The sequence below is a fragment of the Meleagris gallopavo genome, chromosome 5, assembly GCF_000146605.3.
Source record: "Meleagris gallopavo isolate NT-WF06-2002-E0010 breed Aviagen turkey brand Nicholas breeding stock chromosome 5, Turkey_5.1, whole genome shotgun sequence".
NCBI classification, from domain to species: Eukaryota; Metazoa; Chordata; class Aves; order Galliformes; family Phasianidae; genus Meleagris; species Meleagris gallopavo.
The window spans coordinates 16,098,618-16,110,875 of NC_015015.2; the positions used below are offsets into that span (position 1 = coordinate 16,098,618).

Consider the following 12,258-nt stretch of genomic DNA (forward strand, 5'->3'; position numbering starts at 1 on the left):
GGAAGACTGCGGGTCGCGGTGGGAACAGAGGGGCTCGGGCCGGAGCTTGAGATGCTCGCGGCGATGTCGGGACTGCGTGGGGACGAACCTGGGGGCTACGTGATCCCCTCACCACGTGCGTGCCTCACCATGTGCGTGCCCGCATGGCTGCAGGAAGTTCCACTCGCGGGGGCTGTCAGGGCCGCCTACTGCGTCATGGGGCTGCGGCTTTGCCCAGCCCTGGGCATCTGCAACCCTCTCCAGAAGCCGATGGGGCCGAGGGGGCTCCAAGTCTACTGGATGGGGCAGGAGGGTGCTCAGCATCCTGCAGCCCAGCCACGCAGCAGCTCCTAGTGAAGCTCCTTCTCCTTCCTGGGGAGACCGGTGGCACACAGCGGCAGCGCCAGGCAGGCAGCATTCCTCTTTGCCACAGATCTCCCGTGCCTCTCCGACTCGTGCCCCCAGCCCGCAACCTCTGCTGGGGCAGCTATATATAGTGCAGCCCTGCTGACCTCGGGGCTGAGCCATTGCCATCTGCCCAGGTTTATCTTTAGCCACCCGCCTGTTCCCTGGCCGGCTGTAATGAGGCCTCATTAGCAGCCATTACACTGGCTGCAGGGCCACTGGTGTCACCAGCAGGACCTGGTGACACAGTGATGCTGTGGTGCAGGTGCGGGTGGTGGTAAATGCTGGGGCTTCAGGGTGGTGTGTGGGGACATGACCTTGGTGCCTGTGGCAGCCAGCTGCAGGTTCCTTGTTTGATGCTGGTGAAACGTGCTGGGTTCCCACCAGTGTCCCACTGCACCCAGGGCCTGTGATTGGGTTCCCAGGGAGGTGCCCGTCTCCCCAAAGGGTGTGTCAGCATGCTTGGCACCGTGTGAGGTTCCCTGGGGATATGTCATTGTCCCCAGGGGGTATGTGCCATTGTCCCCAAGGTGCGTGCCAGGGTGCCTCATCAGATGCAGGTGTGTGTGTCAGCCCCGTGGGGGTGTGTCATTGTCCCCAGGTGCTGTGCTCGTGGTCCTAGCGACAGTGCCAGCACCCCCAGGGGTGTGCCCCCACGCTGTGAGTTGTGCAGCATTCTCAGAAATGCACCAGCTCTGTGTGCCAGGCCCCAGGGGGATACGCTTAGGGAGGTTGCAGGTCCCCAGGACTGAGTGCTGTGAGAAGATAAGGAGGTGGTGCTAGGGAGGGAGAACAGTTCTTTGCCTATCTAGTGCCAGCAGCCCCGCCTCACCCCCAGTGATCCCAGCAGAAGTGCACGGTGCAGCTGTGTGCTTTGGGCACCCCACACAGGGATTCAGACCAAGGTCCAAACTCTGCTGCTGCAGCGGCACCAGAGTACAGGTGGGTGTCAGCGGGGGGAGGTCTGCCCAGGGGACAAGGGACAGATTGGGGGCCGGGTTGGCCTTTGTCCAGGAGTTTGGTCACATGCAAAGCGAGGGACTGTGTGGAGAGGGAGGGCTGTGACTTCCCCACTTGTCCACTGCAGGAGCAGCAAAGCCCCGTGCCTGGCAGCATGCTGGGGGGTGCAGGGCAAGCCAAGAAGCTGGGCACTCTGCTCTCAGGGCTGCTGGAGTGCGGCGCTTTCTGCGGCATCATCTTTGGCTGGGCCTCCCTCGTCTATGTCCTCAAGAACCTGGGCTACTTTGAGCAGTGGTGCAAGACCTCGACCAGCCTCAACCCCAATGGGACACTGTATCCCGGTATGGCCCCGGTGTCACCACCCCTATCAGTGCTGAGTTCTTGTCCCTGGTGTCCTGGGACGTGCCTCCCACGTTCCTACTGTCTGGCGCACTTCGGTGCCCCGGGTTCCTGCTGTCATTCCTGTATCCCCACTGGCTCCTTGCTTTTCCTGTCCCAAGTGCTGCCCCTTTTCCCCACTCCCCCCATTCCTGTGTCCCCTGTGCTGGTGCCCCTATCCCCAGCGATGGCTGCCTTGCAGACTGCAGCGGGCAAGACGAGCAGTTCTCCCTGGTCTTCACTATCGGCTCCTTCATGAACAACTTCATGACTCTCCCCATGGGCTACGTCTTTGACCGCTTTGGCACTGCTGTCGCCCGCCTCATTGCCATGTGAGCGCTGCGGGGGTGGCAGATGGACACGTGGGTGCTGGGGATGGAGGACCCATTAGCTGGGTGCTGGCGCAGGGCTGGGGGAGCGTTATCGGGAGCGGGATGGTTATCGGAGCTCCCAGGCAGGGTGGGACTGGTGGAGCCCTGCTCACACGGGAGAAGGGGGGGGAGGGAGGCAGCAGTGTTTGTTTCCCAGTGCCACCAAATGTCCCCAGTGTGTCCTTCATTGCCTACAGCCCCCCAGATGCTCTTATTCCCCACTGATGTCCCCAGGGCACCCCTGTAACTGTAGGGCCAGCCTCTTCCCCATATTCTTCCACCCCAGAGGTGCCACATGAGGCCAGTGGTGGGATGCTGGGGTGTTGGAGCACAGGGGTGGGTACCCTGTGCCCACCTTGTGAACACTGTCCCCCTGTTTCAGCACCCTCTACACTGGTGGGACCCTGCTCGTTGCCTTCTCTACACCAGGTGAGACCCACACAGATGTGGGGTACCCCCACCCCACCCATGTCCCTTGAACCCACTGACACCTGTGTCCCCAGACCTAGCAGTGCTGCTCTTCCCGGCTATGTCAATGCTGTCGGTGGGTGGCATTCTCCTCATCCTCACCAACATGCAGGTGGGAGGCGTCTGAACCCTCACCCCACAGCTCGGGCACCCTGCCTGGCAATGGGGACACTGACAGCATTATGGGGGGGTTCTGTGTGCCAGGTGGGGAACCTCTTTGGGAAGTACCGCTCCATCATCATCACCCTCTACAACGGGGCCTTTGACTCCTCGTCTGCCATATTCCTCATTATCAAGGTGGGCATGGGGTGGGGAACACTGCAGGCACCAGATTTGCCTGTTCATAACACAGGCACCGAGGTGGGCTGAGGACAGATAGGAGTACAGCTGGGGTCTGACTTCTGTGGTGGCCCTGTGCAGAGACCAGTGGCCAGCATGGCATGGTGGCAACCTGTACGTGTCCCCAGGTGCTGCATGAGCATGGACTGTCCCTGCGGACCATGTTTCTCTTCATGGCAGCCTGCAGCGCCTGGCACCTGCTGCGCACCATCTTCCTCATGCCCCGCATGCACATCCCCTACCCGCTGCCACCTGCCTACAACTATGGGTAAGGGAAGACCTGCCCTGCCTGTGCTCCCAGGATGGCAATCCCTTAGGAGGTGGTGGTGCCCATTCTGTGGGTGATGGTCATGGGGTCCATTCCACAGGTGGTGGTGGTGGTCACGGCACCCGTCTCTTGGGTGGTGGTGGTGGTGGTCATGGCTCCCATCTCTTGGGTGGTAGTGGTGGTTATAGTGCCCATATCTTGGGTGGTGGTGGTTATGGCTCCCATCTCTTGGGTGATGGTCATAGCACCCATCTGTTGGGTGGTGGTGGTGGTCATGGCACCCGTCTCTTGGTGGTGGTGGTTGTCATGGTGCCTCTCCTGTGGGTGGTGGTGGTGGAGGTCATGGTGCTCATCTCCTGGGTGGTGGTGGTGGTGGTCGTGGCGCCCATCCCATGGGTTGTGGTGGTCACGGTGCCCATCCTGCGAGTGGAGGTGGTGGTGGCACTGGGATGCTGTGGTGGGTGACAAGGCGAGTGGTGCTGCAGGCTGTCATGCCCAGGGCGCTCCCAGTCGTACCGCACCTACGAGGAGAAGCGCCCGCCGGAGGATGATGGGCCGGAGGAAGTGCCCCTGGAGCCCAGTGCACCAAAAGGTGGGGGAGAACTAGGGCTGGGGTGTATTGGCAAGGGCATGGGTGGGCATGGTCATGCATGTGATGGGTGCTGGGAAGTGGGTGTGACCATGTGGGTGGTACAGAGTCATCTGGGGTGTTGGCCCGTGGGTGTGTGGGGGTACTTGGTATCAGGAGACCCAGTGGATGGATGTGTCAACTGTGGTGGGGACATTTGGGGAATAGGCATGGCCAAGTGTTGTGGGCGTGGGCAACCCTGATGGATGCATTTGTTCTGTGCAGGCAATGCAGCTGTGAAGCCCTTCTGGACCTGTGTGCTCTCATGGCTCTTCATGTGGCACGTGGTGTGGCTCTCAGTCATGCAGCTGCGCCACTACCTCTTCATTGGTACCCTCAACCCTCTGCTCGACCACCTGGCCTTAGGCAATGAACACCTGGGTAGGGCATGGTGGCTGGGAGGCACAGGGGCTGGGGATCGGCCCTCTGCACTGACCCTGCCTCTCCACAGTGAGCATCTACACCAACGCCTTCGCCTTCACCCAGCTCTGCGGGGTGCTCTGCGCTCCCTGGAACGGCCTCATTCTTGACTGCCACAAGCGGAACAAGGCCCACCGTGCTGAGGGTAACTGTCCCTATCCCCCCATCCCTCTCTTGGTGCACTGGAGCTGCAAATGTCCCCAACACCGCTCTGCCTGGGACATGCTACCACCATGCTCTGACCCTGCTATGCCTTTAGTTGTGCCCCCATAAAACTCTGACCCCCCGCTGTGCCAATGGACGTGTCGCTAAAATGGCTGGATCTCACCATATCCATGAACATGTCCCCACCATGCTTTGACCCCATGAACAGGTCCCCGCAATGTCCTTATCCCACCGTGTCCACAAGTGTCCCCATGATGCCCCAACCCCACCGTGCCCATGCATGTGACCTTAGCACTCCTTGTTCCTGCTCTACCTGGGGACATGTCCCCACTGTGCCCTAATCTTGCCATGCCTGCAGGAGCCCAGGGGGCACTGGCTGACCTACGGGCATCCGTGCCATCACTGGTGTTGACGGTGACGCAGTGCGTGTTCTTCTCCATCTGTGCGGCCGTGCCTATGCTGCCTATGCAGTTTGTCACATTCGTGCTGCAGGTGATCAGCCGCTCCTTCCTCTACGGGGGCAACGCCGCCTTCCTGGCCATCGCGTGAGTCCTGTGCACCTTGATGCTGGTGATGGCAGGGGAGGGAGCAGTAGGGACGTTGGTGAATAATGCAGCAGCAATAGTGAGGTCAGGGTGGAGGGGGACAGTACAACAGTGACAGGGGATGGTGGTAAGGGAGCGGGTGGTGGCGTGAGGGTGGAGGTGGCATGGTGATGGCACAGTGGTGACATGCAGGTTGTCCTGGCAGGTTTCCTCCACAGCACTTTGGGAAGCTCTACGGGCTGGCCATGGCCCTGTCGGCGCTGGTGGCCCTGCTGCAGTATCCCTGCATTGCCCTGGTGCACGGAGTGCTCCAGGGGGACCCTTTCTATGTGAGTGCTCCCCACATCCTGTGGATACCCCACAGCCCAGGGGGGGCAGTTCCATGGTGGGTGGTGGTCAGGGTCCATGGATGAAAGGAGGTCCCGGTGCCAGTTTGGATGGGCTCCTCCCCCACGTGGGGTTGGAAACACCAGACAATGAGGAGATGGAGTCCACGGTCCATGGCAGGATGAGGCTTATGCTATGGGGAGATGGAGGCCTGATTTAAGTTTGGGTGGGGATGCTGGCCTATGAAGGGCAGGAGGTTCCACCCCGTGGTAGCCTGGGGGCACGCTGTGCTGGGGAGTGATACTAGTCCATAGTATCATGGTGTGGTTTGCAACTCCAGTACAGGCAGCCTTTAGGGGGCTGAGGAGCTGGCCCCTTGTCTGTATGGGATCAGCCCCCGGTCCCATACCCTCAACACCCATCATTCCACCAGATGAACGTGGGGCTCATCGCTGTGGTGCTGCTGGCCTACGTCAGCCCTGTGGTGGTGGCCCGTGAATGCCGGCGGCGTGCCAAGGATCTGGAGGCTGCCTCAAGCCCCCTGGAAGCTTCCACAAGTGCCGAGACCCCTGCCCAGTCACCCCGTTGAGCCCTGCACTACCATCCAGCTTTTTTCTACTGAACTCTGGGGGAGGGATGGGACTGTGCTGGGGGGTCACACTGAGGGGGTGGGTGTGCTTGGGATGGAATAAATATTCCAAAGCCTCTGCCCATGGTGCTGCTCCCACCCAGTGCCCCATACCCTTGGAGCTTCTCCAGTATCTGCTGTGGGGTTGAGCCCCATTCTGCCTCCAGTCTCTCTCCTGCCCTAAAACACATGGACATGTGGCCTCAAGGCAGTTTGTGGAGCACTTTATTGGGACAGTGACATGGGCCACTGTGGGTTCCTGGGCACTGGGGAGCTATGGCAGGGCCCCTAGGCACTCTCAGTAATGACAGAGGAAGGGGTGCAGCAGAAAGCAGGCTCTACTTCTCCAGAGCCCATCAACGGACAGGACCCATTGTCAGGGACACAGAGAGACCCACAAACTCCCTGGCCCCTCTCCCTGTGCCCCATCTCAGTGTCCCATGTCCGGTGACACACTCCCAGCACCTGTCCCCACTCAGTGCCCCCACCCATTGCCCCCAGCACCAGAGCCTGTGCCCTGGTGCAGGGCTGTGCTTACCTTTGGGGTTGAACACGGTGCAGGTTCTGAACCATCGGCAGGGCTGCCTGCAGGCCCAGTTTGCATAGTTCCAGGGGCTCAGGTCCTCCCAGGATGTCTTCCATGACCACCCTGTGGCAGCGGGGCTCAGCATCCTGCATCTACCCCTGGCCAAGCCCTGGATGCCTGCTGAGCCCTGTTACCTTGCAGCTGGTGACAGCCCTGATCCAGAGGTTGCAGTAGGTGTAGGTGGCTGCCAGCTTCCTCAGCTGTTTGTTAGTGGCTGTGCTGTGCACCAAGGCAGCTGTCCCTTGTATATCTCCTGGCAGTAGGTCTGAGGGGCACAGATTGATGCCAGACACTGGCAGTGCCCATGGGAGCCTGGCATCCTGCTGACCTCCCCTTTCCTCTCCCCTGGGCACGCTTGTAGGTGCACAATGCCTTCACCACCACAAAGCACCTCCTTCTCCGCCTGCAGGTACCTTCACAGTGTGCCAGGAGGCTGAGGGTAGGGACAGGCTGGAGAGTGTCCCTTCTGCTCCCCCACCAGCCCCAGTGCCCTGAGACTGGGGACAGGGCTATTCCTTGAGCTATTCCCATTATGTCCCTAGTGGTCCCCGAGCTACTCACCGGGGCAGAGGACAGAGGCCATGCCCAGCAAGGTCAGGACAAGGAGCAGGCCAGGCTGCATGGTGGGGAGCTGTGGGGACATGGCAGGGCTGGAGGACCTCTTGCCCCATGGACCTGTGGTCCCTGGGATCATCTCAGGAGAGCCCTTGGCCAGCCCTAATGGTCCTCATGGCACCTGGTCTCCCATGCTACCCCATGTCCTTTGTCTCCTCTGGTGTTCCCAGCATCAGCCCTACCCCTCACACCCAGCCCTCAGCCTCATCACCCCTGAGTCCCTGACCCCCGTCATCCCCAGTGCCACCCATTCCCCATGTCCCTGCTGCCACCCCCAGCCCTCAGCCAACCCCTAGGTCCCTCATGCTCTGCAGCCTCTTGCCACCCCTGGGGCCACACCTGGTTCTGTGCCACCCATGCCACCATGCACCTTCCACCACATCCCCAGGGCATCACAGAGCTGCATGTACCAGATTCAGGGCTGTCTTTCCCCTGTTCCCAGCCCCAGCCCAGCAGCACAGGGCTGTGTCCCCCCTGCCATCCCTGTTCCTGTCCCCGCTCCTCACCTTGGGGCTGAGAGCTTCGCCCTGTCTTGGCCCTTATAGGGGTGCTGGAGCCACATGTCCTCTGCAGCCTTGCACCACCCCAGCCCTGGCCCCAAGCCACCAACTGCCATAGGGTGGCCTGGAGGTACACAAGGGGGAACAGGAACAGTTAGGCTGCTTGCTCAAGGCCACTTCCTCTCCCCATGTTCACAGGGCCTTGCAGCGGCCAGTGCCAGCCATTAGCCCCAGATGCCATCATCCTTTTGGGTGGCCCTGTGCCCATTATTCAGGCACCTCATCTCCTACCATGATCCCTTTCCAATGCTACCTGTTCCCTGCTACCCCATCCCCAAGCACTGCCACCCTGCCCCACAACCCCACTACTCCTTGGGGCACAGGACCATCATGGAATGGCCAGGAAAGTGGTTGTGCCCCTTTAGAGGGGGGGCAGTGGTTTGCTCAACAGCCCAGAGTACCAATTTGCCATTGCAGCAAGGGTGCTGCTGTCTCGTTCCCAAGTTAGGGGGCATGGAGGGTCTGCATTCCCAGGTACAGCAGCATCTGGTGCATGTTAGTGACATCTCCCTGCGGGCTCAGGGCATGGCAAGACACAGAAACAGAGGCACAGGGCTGCCCCAGTGGATGGTTGCATCTGGGGCCAATGGCAGCCATGGGCTGCCATGGGCCCCATGACTGCAGGAGGAGGAAGTGACCTTGGGCAAGCGGCCAAACTATCCCTGGTTCTCCCACACCCTCAGGCCACCCCATGGCAGTTAGTGGCTTGGGGTTGCAGAGGAGCTGGGGCAGTGCACAGTGATAGAGGACACGTGGTTCCAGCACGTATTCGGAGGCAAAGGGAAGATGCTGGGGGCTGCAGTGGGATCTTGTGGTGGTAGAGACTGCTTCCCCCATCCCAGGTCACTTCACGGCTCCTGCATCCCTCAGAGCCCCCCACCCATTAACCCCACACACAGAGGGCACAGGCATGGGGCTGCACACCAAGGCTTTATTGGGGTGAGGGTTCTCCACATCCCCTCAACCGGTTCTGAGGTGAGCCTGAAGGTACCGCTCCTCTCTGCCGCTCCTGTGCTGCCTCCATGGCTCCCAGCTCCCTGTGCCACCCTATGTCCCTCACGTCCCTGCATCCCCACCATCACTCTTGACCCTCACCCCCAGCCCTTGACCCCTCTGTCACCCCTAGGCCCCTGATGCCCATCCCCACTACCACCCATTCCTGGTGTCCCCACAGCCACCCCCTGGTCCTCACCTACCCCCATGCCAACCTCAGCAGCTTGGGGCTGTGTCCCCCCACTGTCCCCATCCCTGCTCCTCACCTTGGGGCTGGGGGCTTTGCATGCTGTGGCCTTATAGAAGCACGGGAACACATTACACTAACACCCCATAAGCCCCCCCTGCCCTGTCCAAGTGACAGTGTGGGTAATGAGTAGGACTGGAGGGGCTCTGGAGAGGAGAGATCATGGGGCCAAATACAGACAGGGCCTGCCCCATGGCACCCAGAGCTAGAGGCCCAGGGAGAAGGTGCCCGAATCAGTGGATTGCTTCTCCCGGCTCTGGTCCCCCCAGGGCTCCTGGCACACAGCCTGTGGGGCTGGCAGGGGGCTGGGGGCACAGTGGCCTCTGGCACCTGTGGGACAGGGGATGGACACAGGATCACTCTCTGTCCCACAGCCGTGGCACCCAGGGTGCTTAGGGGCTCTGGGATTGCCCCTCCATGGGGTACCCAGCAGCCAACTGACCTCCTCAAACTTGCGGGCCTTGTAGTGCTCGGCGCCCTTCAGGAAGTTGAGCAGGATGATATCGCACAGCACCGTGCCCTAGGGGGCAGCAGTAATGGGGAAGGAGGCACCCCACCCCCTGACACCCCACAGACCTCCAGGAATTAGGCTGCCATCACCTTTCCCGTCACCCTGCTTTGTGGTAGTGGGATTTCCCTCCATCCTCCTTCCCACTGCTTTTGGACATCACCATGGCCCTCAGCCCTATGGCTGTGGGTTACCTGCTTGCCCCAGGGCCGAGGACTGCCTCAACTCACCACGCCGATGGAGGTGAAGGCAGCTACCGTGTTGATGAGGGTGGGCACAATGCCGAATTTCCCAGCCTGCGGGAAGGCAGAGGGCTGAGTCAGCATGGCCTCCGCCTATGGCATCCATAGGTTCCTGGGATGCTGTGCCCGTACGTACGTTGCCATACACCAACACGTCAAAGCGGATGCCGAAGGCCTTGGTGAGGGTGCGCAGCTCGGTGCCGTTGTGCCCACGATAGTACCGTGCGTGCCTGCATGGGACACGGCCGCCTGGCACCCCATGCTCTGCAGCTGTCCCCACGGCAGGCAGCGACACGTGGCCCTACCTGAAGTTGTAGCCAGGGGAGCCGGGGCTGTGCTGGGTGACACTGTCCAGGCGGGTGAAGGAGTAGCGGGGCAGGCACAGCTCCCAGGAGCGGTCCAGGTCGCATACCCAGCCGATCTTGATGCCCAGCACCCCACCCTGCCCAGCCGGCCGTGAGGGCAATGCACCCTGTGCCACGTGGCCCCGTGTCCCTCCATACATGTCCCACATCCCCGTGTCCTTGCAATACTATTTTCCCATGTCCTACATCCCTGCATCCCCACTTCCCACATGCCATGTCCCCATATTACAATCCCCTATGTTCCCACACCCCATGTCCCCATGTCCCCATGTCCCCCATGTCCCCCATTCATGAACACCACATCCCAGGTCTCCCTGGCCCTAAAACTCAAATCACTACGTCCCCTACCCTGTTTCCTCATATCCCCTGTCCCTGTGTCCTGCATCCCTTTGTTCTCATGCCCCACATCCCACATCCTTTGTGTCCCCAGCTCACGGTGGCAGCCAGCGTGGCGAAGTCCTGCCCAGCAAAGCGTGCCACGTCGCCCAGCCGCAGGATGGGGCACAGCGGCTGCTGCTCGGGATGGAAGCGGCAGCGCTGCAGCTCTCCTGCACTGACCTGGGGGGGCAGGTTGGCCCTGGGGGGGCACACGGCTGTGAGCCTCCAGCGGTGAGAACCCACCCTGTGTCCCCGCAGTGCCACTCACTTCTCGAAGCCAAACAGCGGGAAGCGGATGCTGTTCTTGATGAAGAGGGTGAAGTTTTCAGCCTCCAGCATCACGGGGCTGTGGGGAGAGAGGTGGTGGTCCTGAACGGGGCAGGAGGCACAGTGTTTTTCCCCCCTCCTGCTGCTGCACACTCACACATCGACGGTGTCCACCTCGGGTGGGCACCAGCCCCGGATCTCACAGGTGCGCAGGGTCACGTTGTAGGGGACGCAGCGTCCCGTCAGCACCCCTGTGGCCATAATGCGGGTGGGCTCAAACCCCATGGTTTTTGGGACCCCACCTCCTTCCAAAACTCACCGCTGCCTGTGGTGCGGCCCTTTCCCTGACAGTCACGGTTGGATGCACACTGGTATGTGGCTTCACTCTGCGGAGAGGGGGGTCTGTGGGTCAGGGCACACCGGTGCCCCCCATGCCACCCCCTGTGCCCCCATACCTCCGGGCAGATGCCCTGCTCCTGATTCTCCGTCAGGATCTGCTTGGTGACCACCACAAACACCGAGGTGCCCTACGGTGACGGGGACACTATGTCACCACCACACCCCCACTCCCAACCCCGTGCCACTTGGGGATTATTGGGGTTATTTGAGATGAAGCTAGGAGGGCTTGGGGGAGTTTCCCACTGTCTCCTGCCTGTGGGGGGGTGACGTAGTCAGCTGTGTCCAGGACGCGGTTGCCATACTTCCCGATGCCCTTCACTTTGGTCACCACCGAGGACTCGATGACAGTGTCCCGCACCTGGTAGGCCTTCTCATGCAGGAACACCCAGCTGGGGGTGGAGGGGCCAGCTGTGGGGACCCTGCCACCTGCAGCCAGTCCTCCTGCCACCAGTCCTCTGACAGCCACTTGTCACCTGTCTGTGTCACCCCCTGGGGTTCAGCATGCTCCATCCTTACCTCTCCTCTCCATCATCCGTGTCAACAGCCACCCTCCCATCGTCTGTCCCTTGTGTCAACCTGATGTCCCCATCACAGACACGCTGCCAGCCACTTGCTGTCACCTGTCCCCCTCTGCCCGTAGCTGTCATCACTTCTCGCAGCCCGGTTCCCACCCCCACATCAGCGGGCAGCTGCCATTCCCATAACACCCTCCTGACCCCATATCATGCACCCACCCAGTGTCCCCTCTTGGTGTCACCCTCCCGGTCCCCAGCTTGTCACCACGGCATCAGGGATACGATGTACACTGGGAGCATGGTCAGCCGAGGGGTGGGGAACACCAGCAGAGGAGTGGGGTCCCGTTGGGAGGATCTCTCACCCGATGAAGTAGGAGAGGATGAGGAGCTGCACGACCCGGTTGACGACGCCCACCACCCAGCTCTTCACCACCACCGACTTGGTGGTCTCGTAGGAGAAGAAATCGGCCAGGCAGCGGGGCTGGGGGCGCGGGGGGGGCATGGGCAGCCGGACGGGGGCACGAGCGGGGGCTCTGCAAGGATACGGGCAGGGATACAGGCAGTGGGAAGGGATAGAGGCAGGGAGCAGGGCAGGGATACAGGCAGCGGGCAGGGATGCGGGCAGATAGAGGCAGGGATGCGGGGATGTGGGCAGGGATGCGGGCGGGGTGGTGCAGAGGCAGAGGGGTGGGCACAGGATGG

At 61.4% G+C, this 12,258-nt stretch overlaps 3 protein-coding genes across 4 annotated transcripts in view; 1 reads left to right on the forward strand and 2 right to left on the reverse strand.

Annotated features, from left to right (window-relative positions):
- SLC43A3 (solute carrier family 43 member 3) overlaps positions 1–5,961 on the forward strand; it is a 6,602-nt gene extending 641 nt beyond the window's left edge. Inside the window, exons 1-13 of one of the 2 annotated variants that reach the window (XM_010711199.3) lie at positions 797–1,326; positions 1,472–1,685; positions 1,925–2,054; positions 2,476–2,522; positions 2,597–2,673; positions 2,766–2,858; positions 3,029–3,168; positions 3,654–3,760; positions 4,022–4,177; positions 4,248–4,361; positions 4,740–4,926; positions 5,132–5,255; positions 5,687–5,961. In XM_010711199.3, coding sequence (XP_010709501.1) covers positions 1,499–1,685; positions 1,925–2,054; positions 2,476–2,522; positions 2,597–2,673; positions 2,766–2,858; positions 3,029–3,168; positions 3,654–3,760; positions 4,022–4,177; positions 4,248–4,361; positions 4,740–4,926; positions 5,132–5,255; positions 5,687–5,842 — 1,518 coding nt within the window. In that variant the 5' untranslated portion in view covers positions 797–1,326; positions 1,472–1,498 and the 3' untranslated portion in view covers positions 5,843–5,961. Of the gene's footprint in view, positions 1–796; positions 1,327–1,471; positions 1,686–1,924; positions 2,055–2,475; positions 2,523–2,596; positions 2,674–2,765; positions 2,859–3,028; positions 3,169–3,653; positions 3,761–4,021; positions 4,178–4,247; positions 4,362–4,739; positions 4,927–5,131; positions 5,256–5,686 lie in introns of those variants that run through there. The other variant, XM_010711198.3, reaches the window with a different exon arrangement.
- A 92-nt stretch (positions 5,962–6,053) lies between these two features.
- PRG2 (proteoglycan 2, pro eosinophil major basic protein) lies at positions 6,054–8,894 on the reverse strand. Its single transcript, XM_031553475.1, is given in 7 exon segments — positions 6,054–6,239; positions 6,421–6,532; positions 6,603–6,696; positions 6,699–6,731; positions 6,812–6,859; positions 6,862–6,900; positions 7,029–8,894. Coding segments are annotated over 7 exon segments (519 nt in total). The 5' UTR covers positions 7,162–8,894; the 3' UTR covers positions 6,054–6,179.
- A 76-nt stretch (positions 8,895–8,970) lies between these two features.
- The window catches only part of P2RX3 (purinergic receptor P2X 3), a 4,448-nt gene continuing 1,160 nt past the window's right edge, over positions 8,971–12,258 (reverse strand). The window contains 14 exon segments of the mRNA XM_010711200.3: positions 8,971–9,147; positions 9,149–9,184; positions 9,186–9,212; positions 9,325–9,402; positions 9,621–9,686; positions 9,769–9,862; positions 9,938–10,074; positions 10,433–10,574; positions 10,644–10,721; positions 10,800–10,893; positions 10,962–11,028; positions 11,098–11,169; positions 11,295–11,430; positions 11,919–12,089. Coding sequence (XP_010709502.2) covers positions 9,088–9,147; positions 9,149–9,184; positions 9,186–9,212; positions 9,325–9,402; positions 9,621–9,686; positions 9,769–9,862; positions 9,938–10,074; positions 10,433–10,574; positions 10,644–10,721; positions 10,800–10,893; positions 10,962–11,028; positions 11,098–11,169; positions 11,295–11,430; positions 11,919–12,058 — 1,227 coding nt within the window. The 5' untranslated portion in view covers positions 12,059–12,089 and the 3' untranslated portion in view covers positions 8,971–9,087.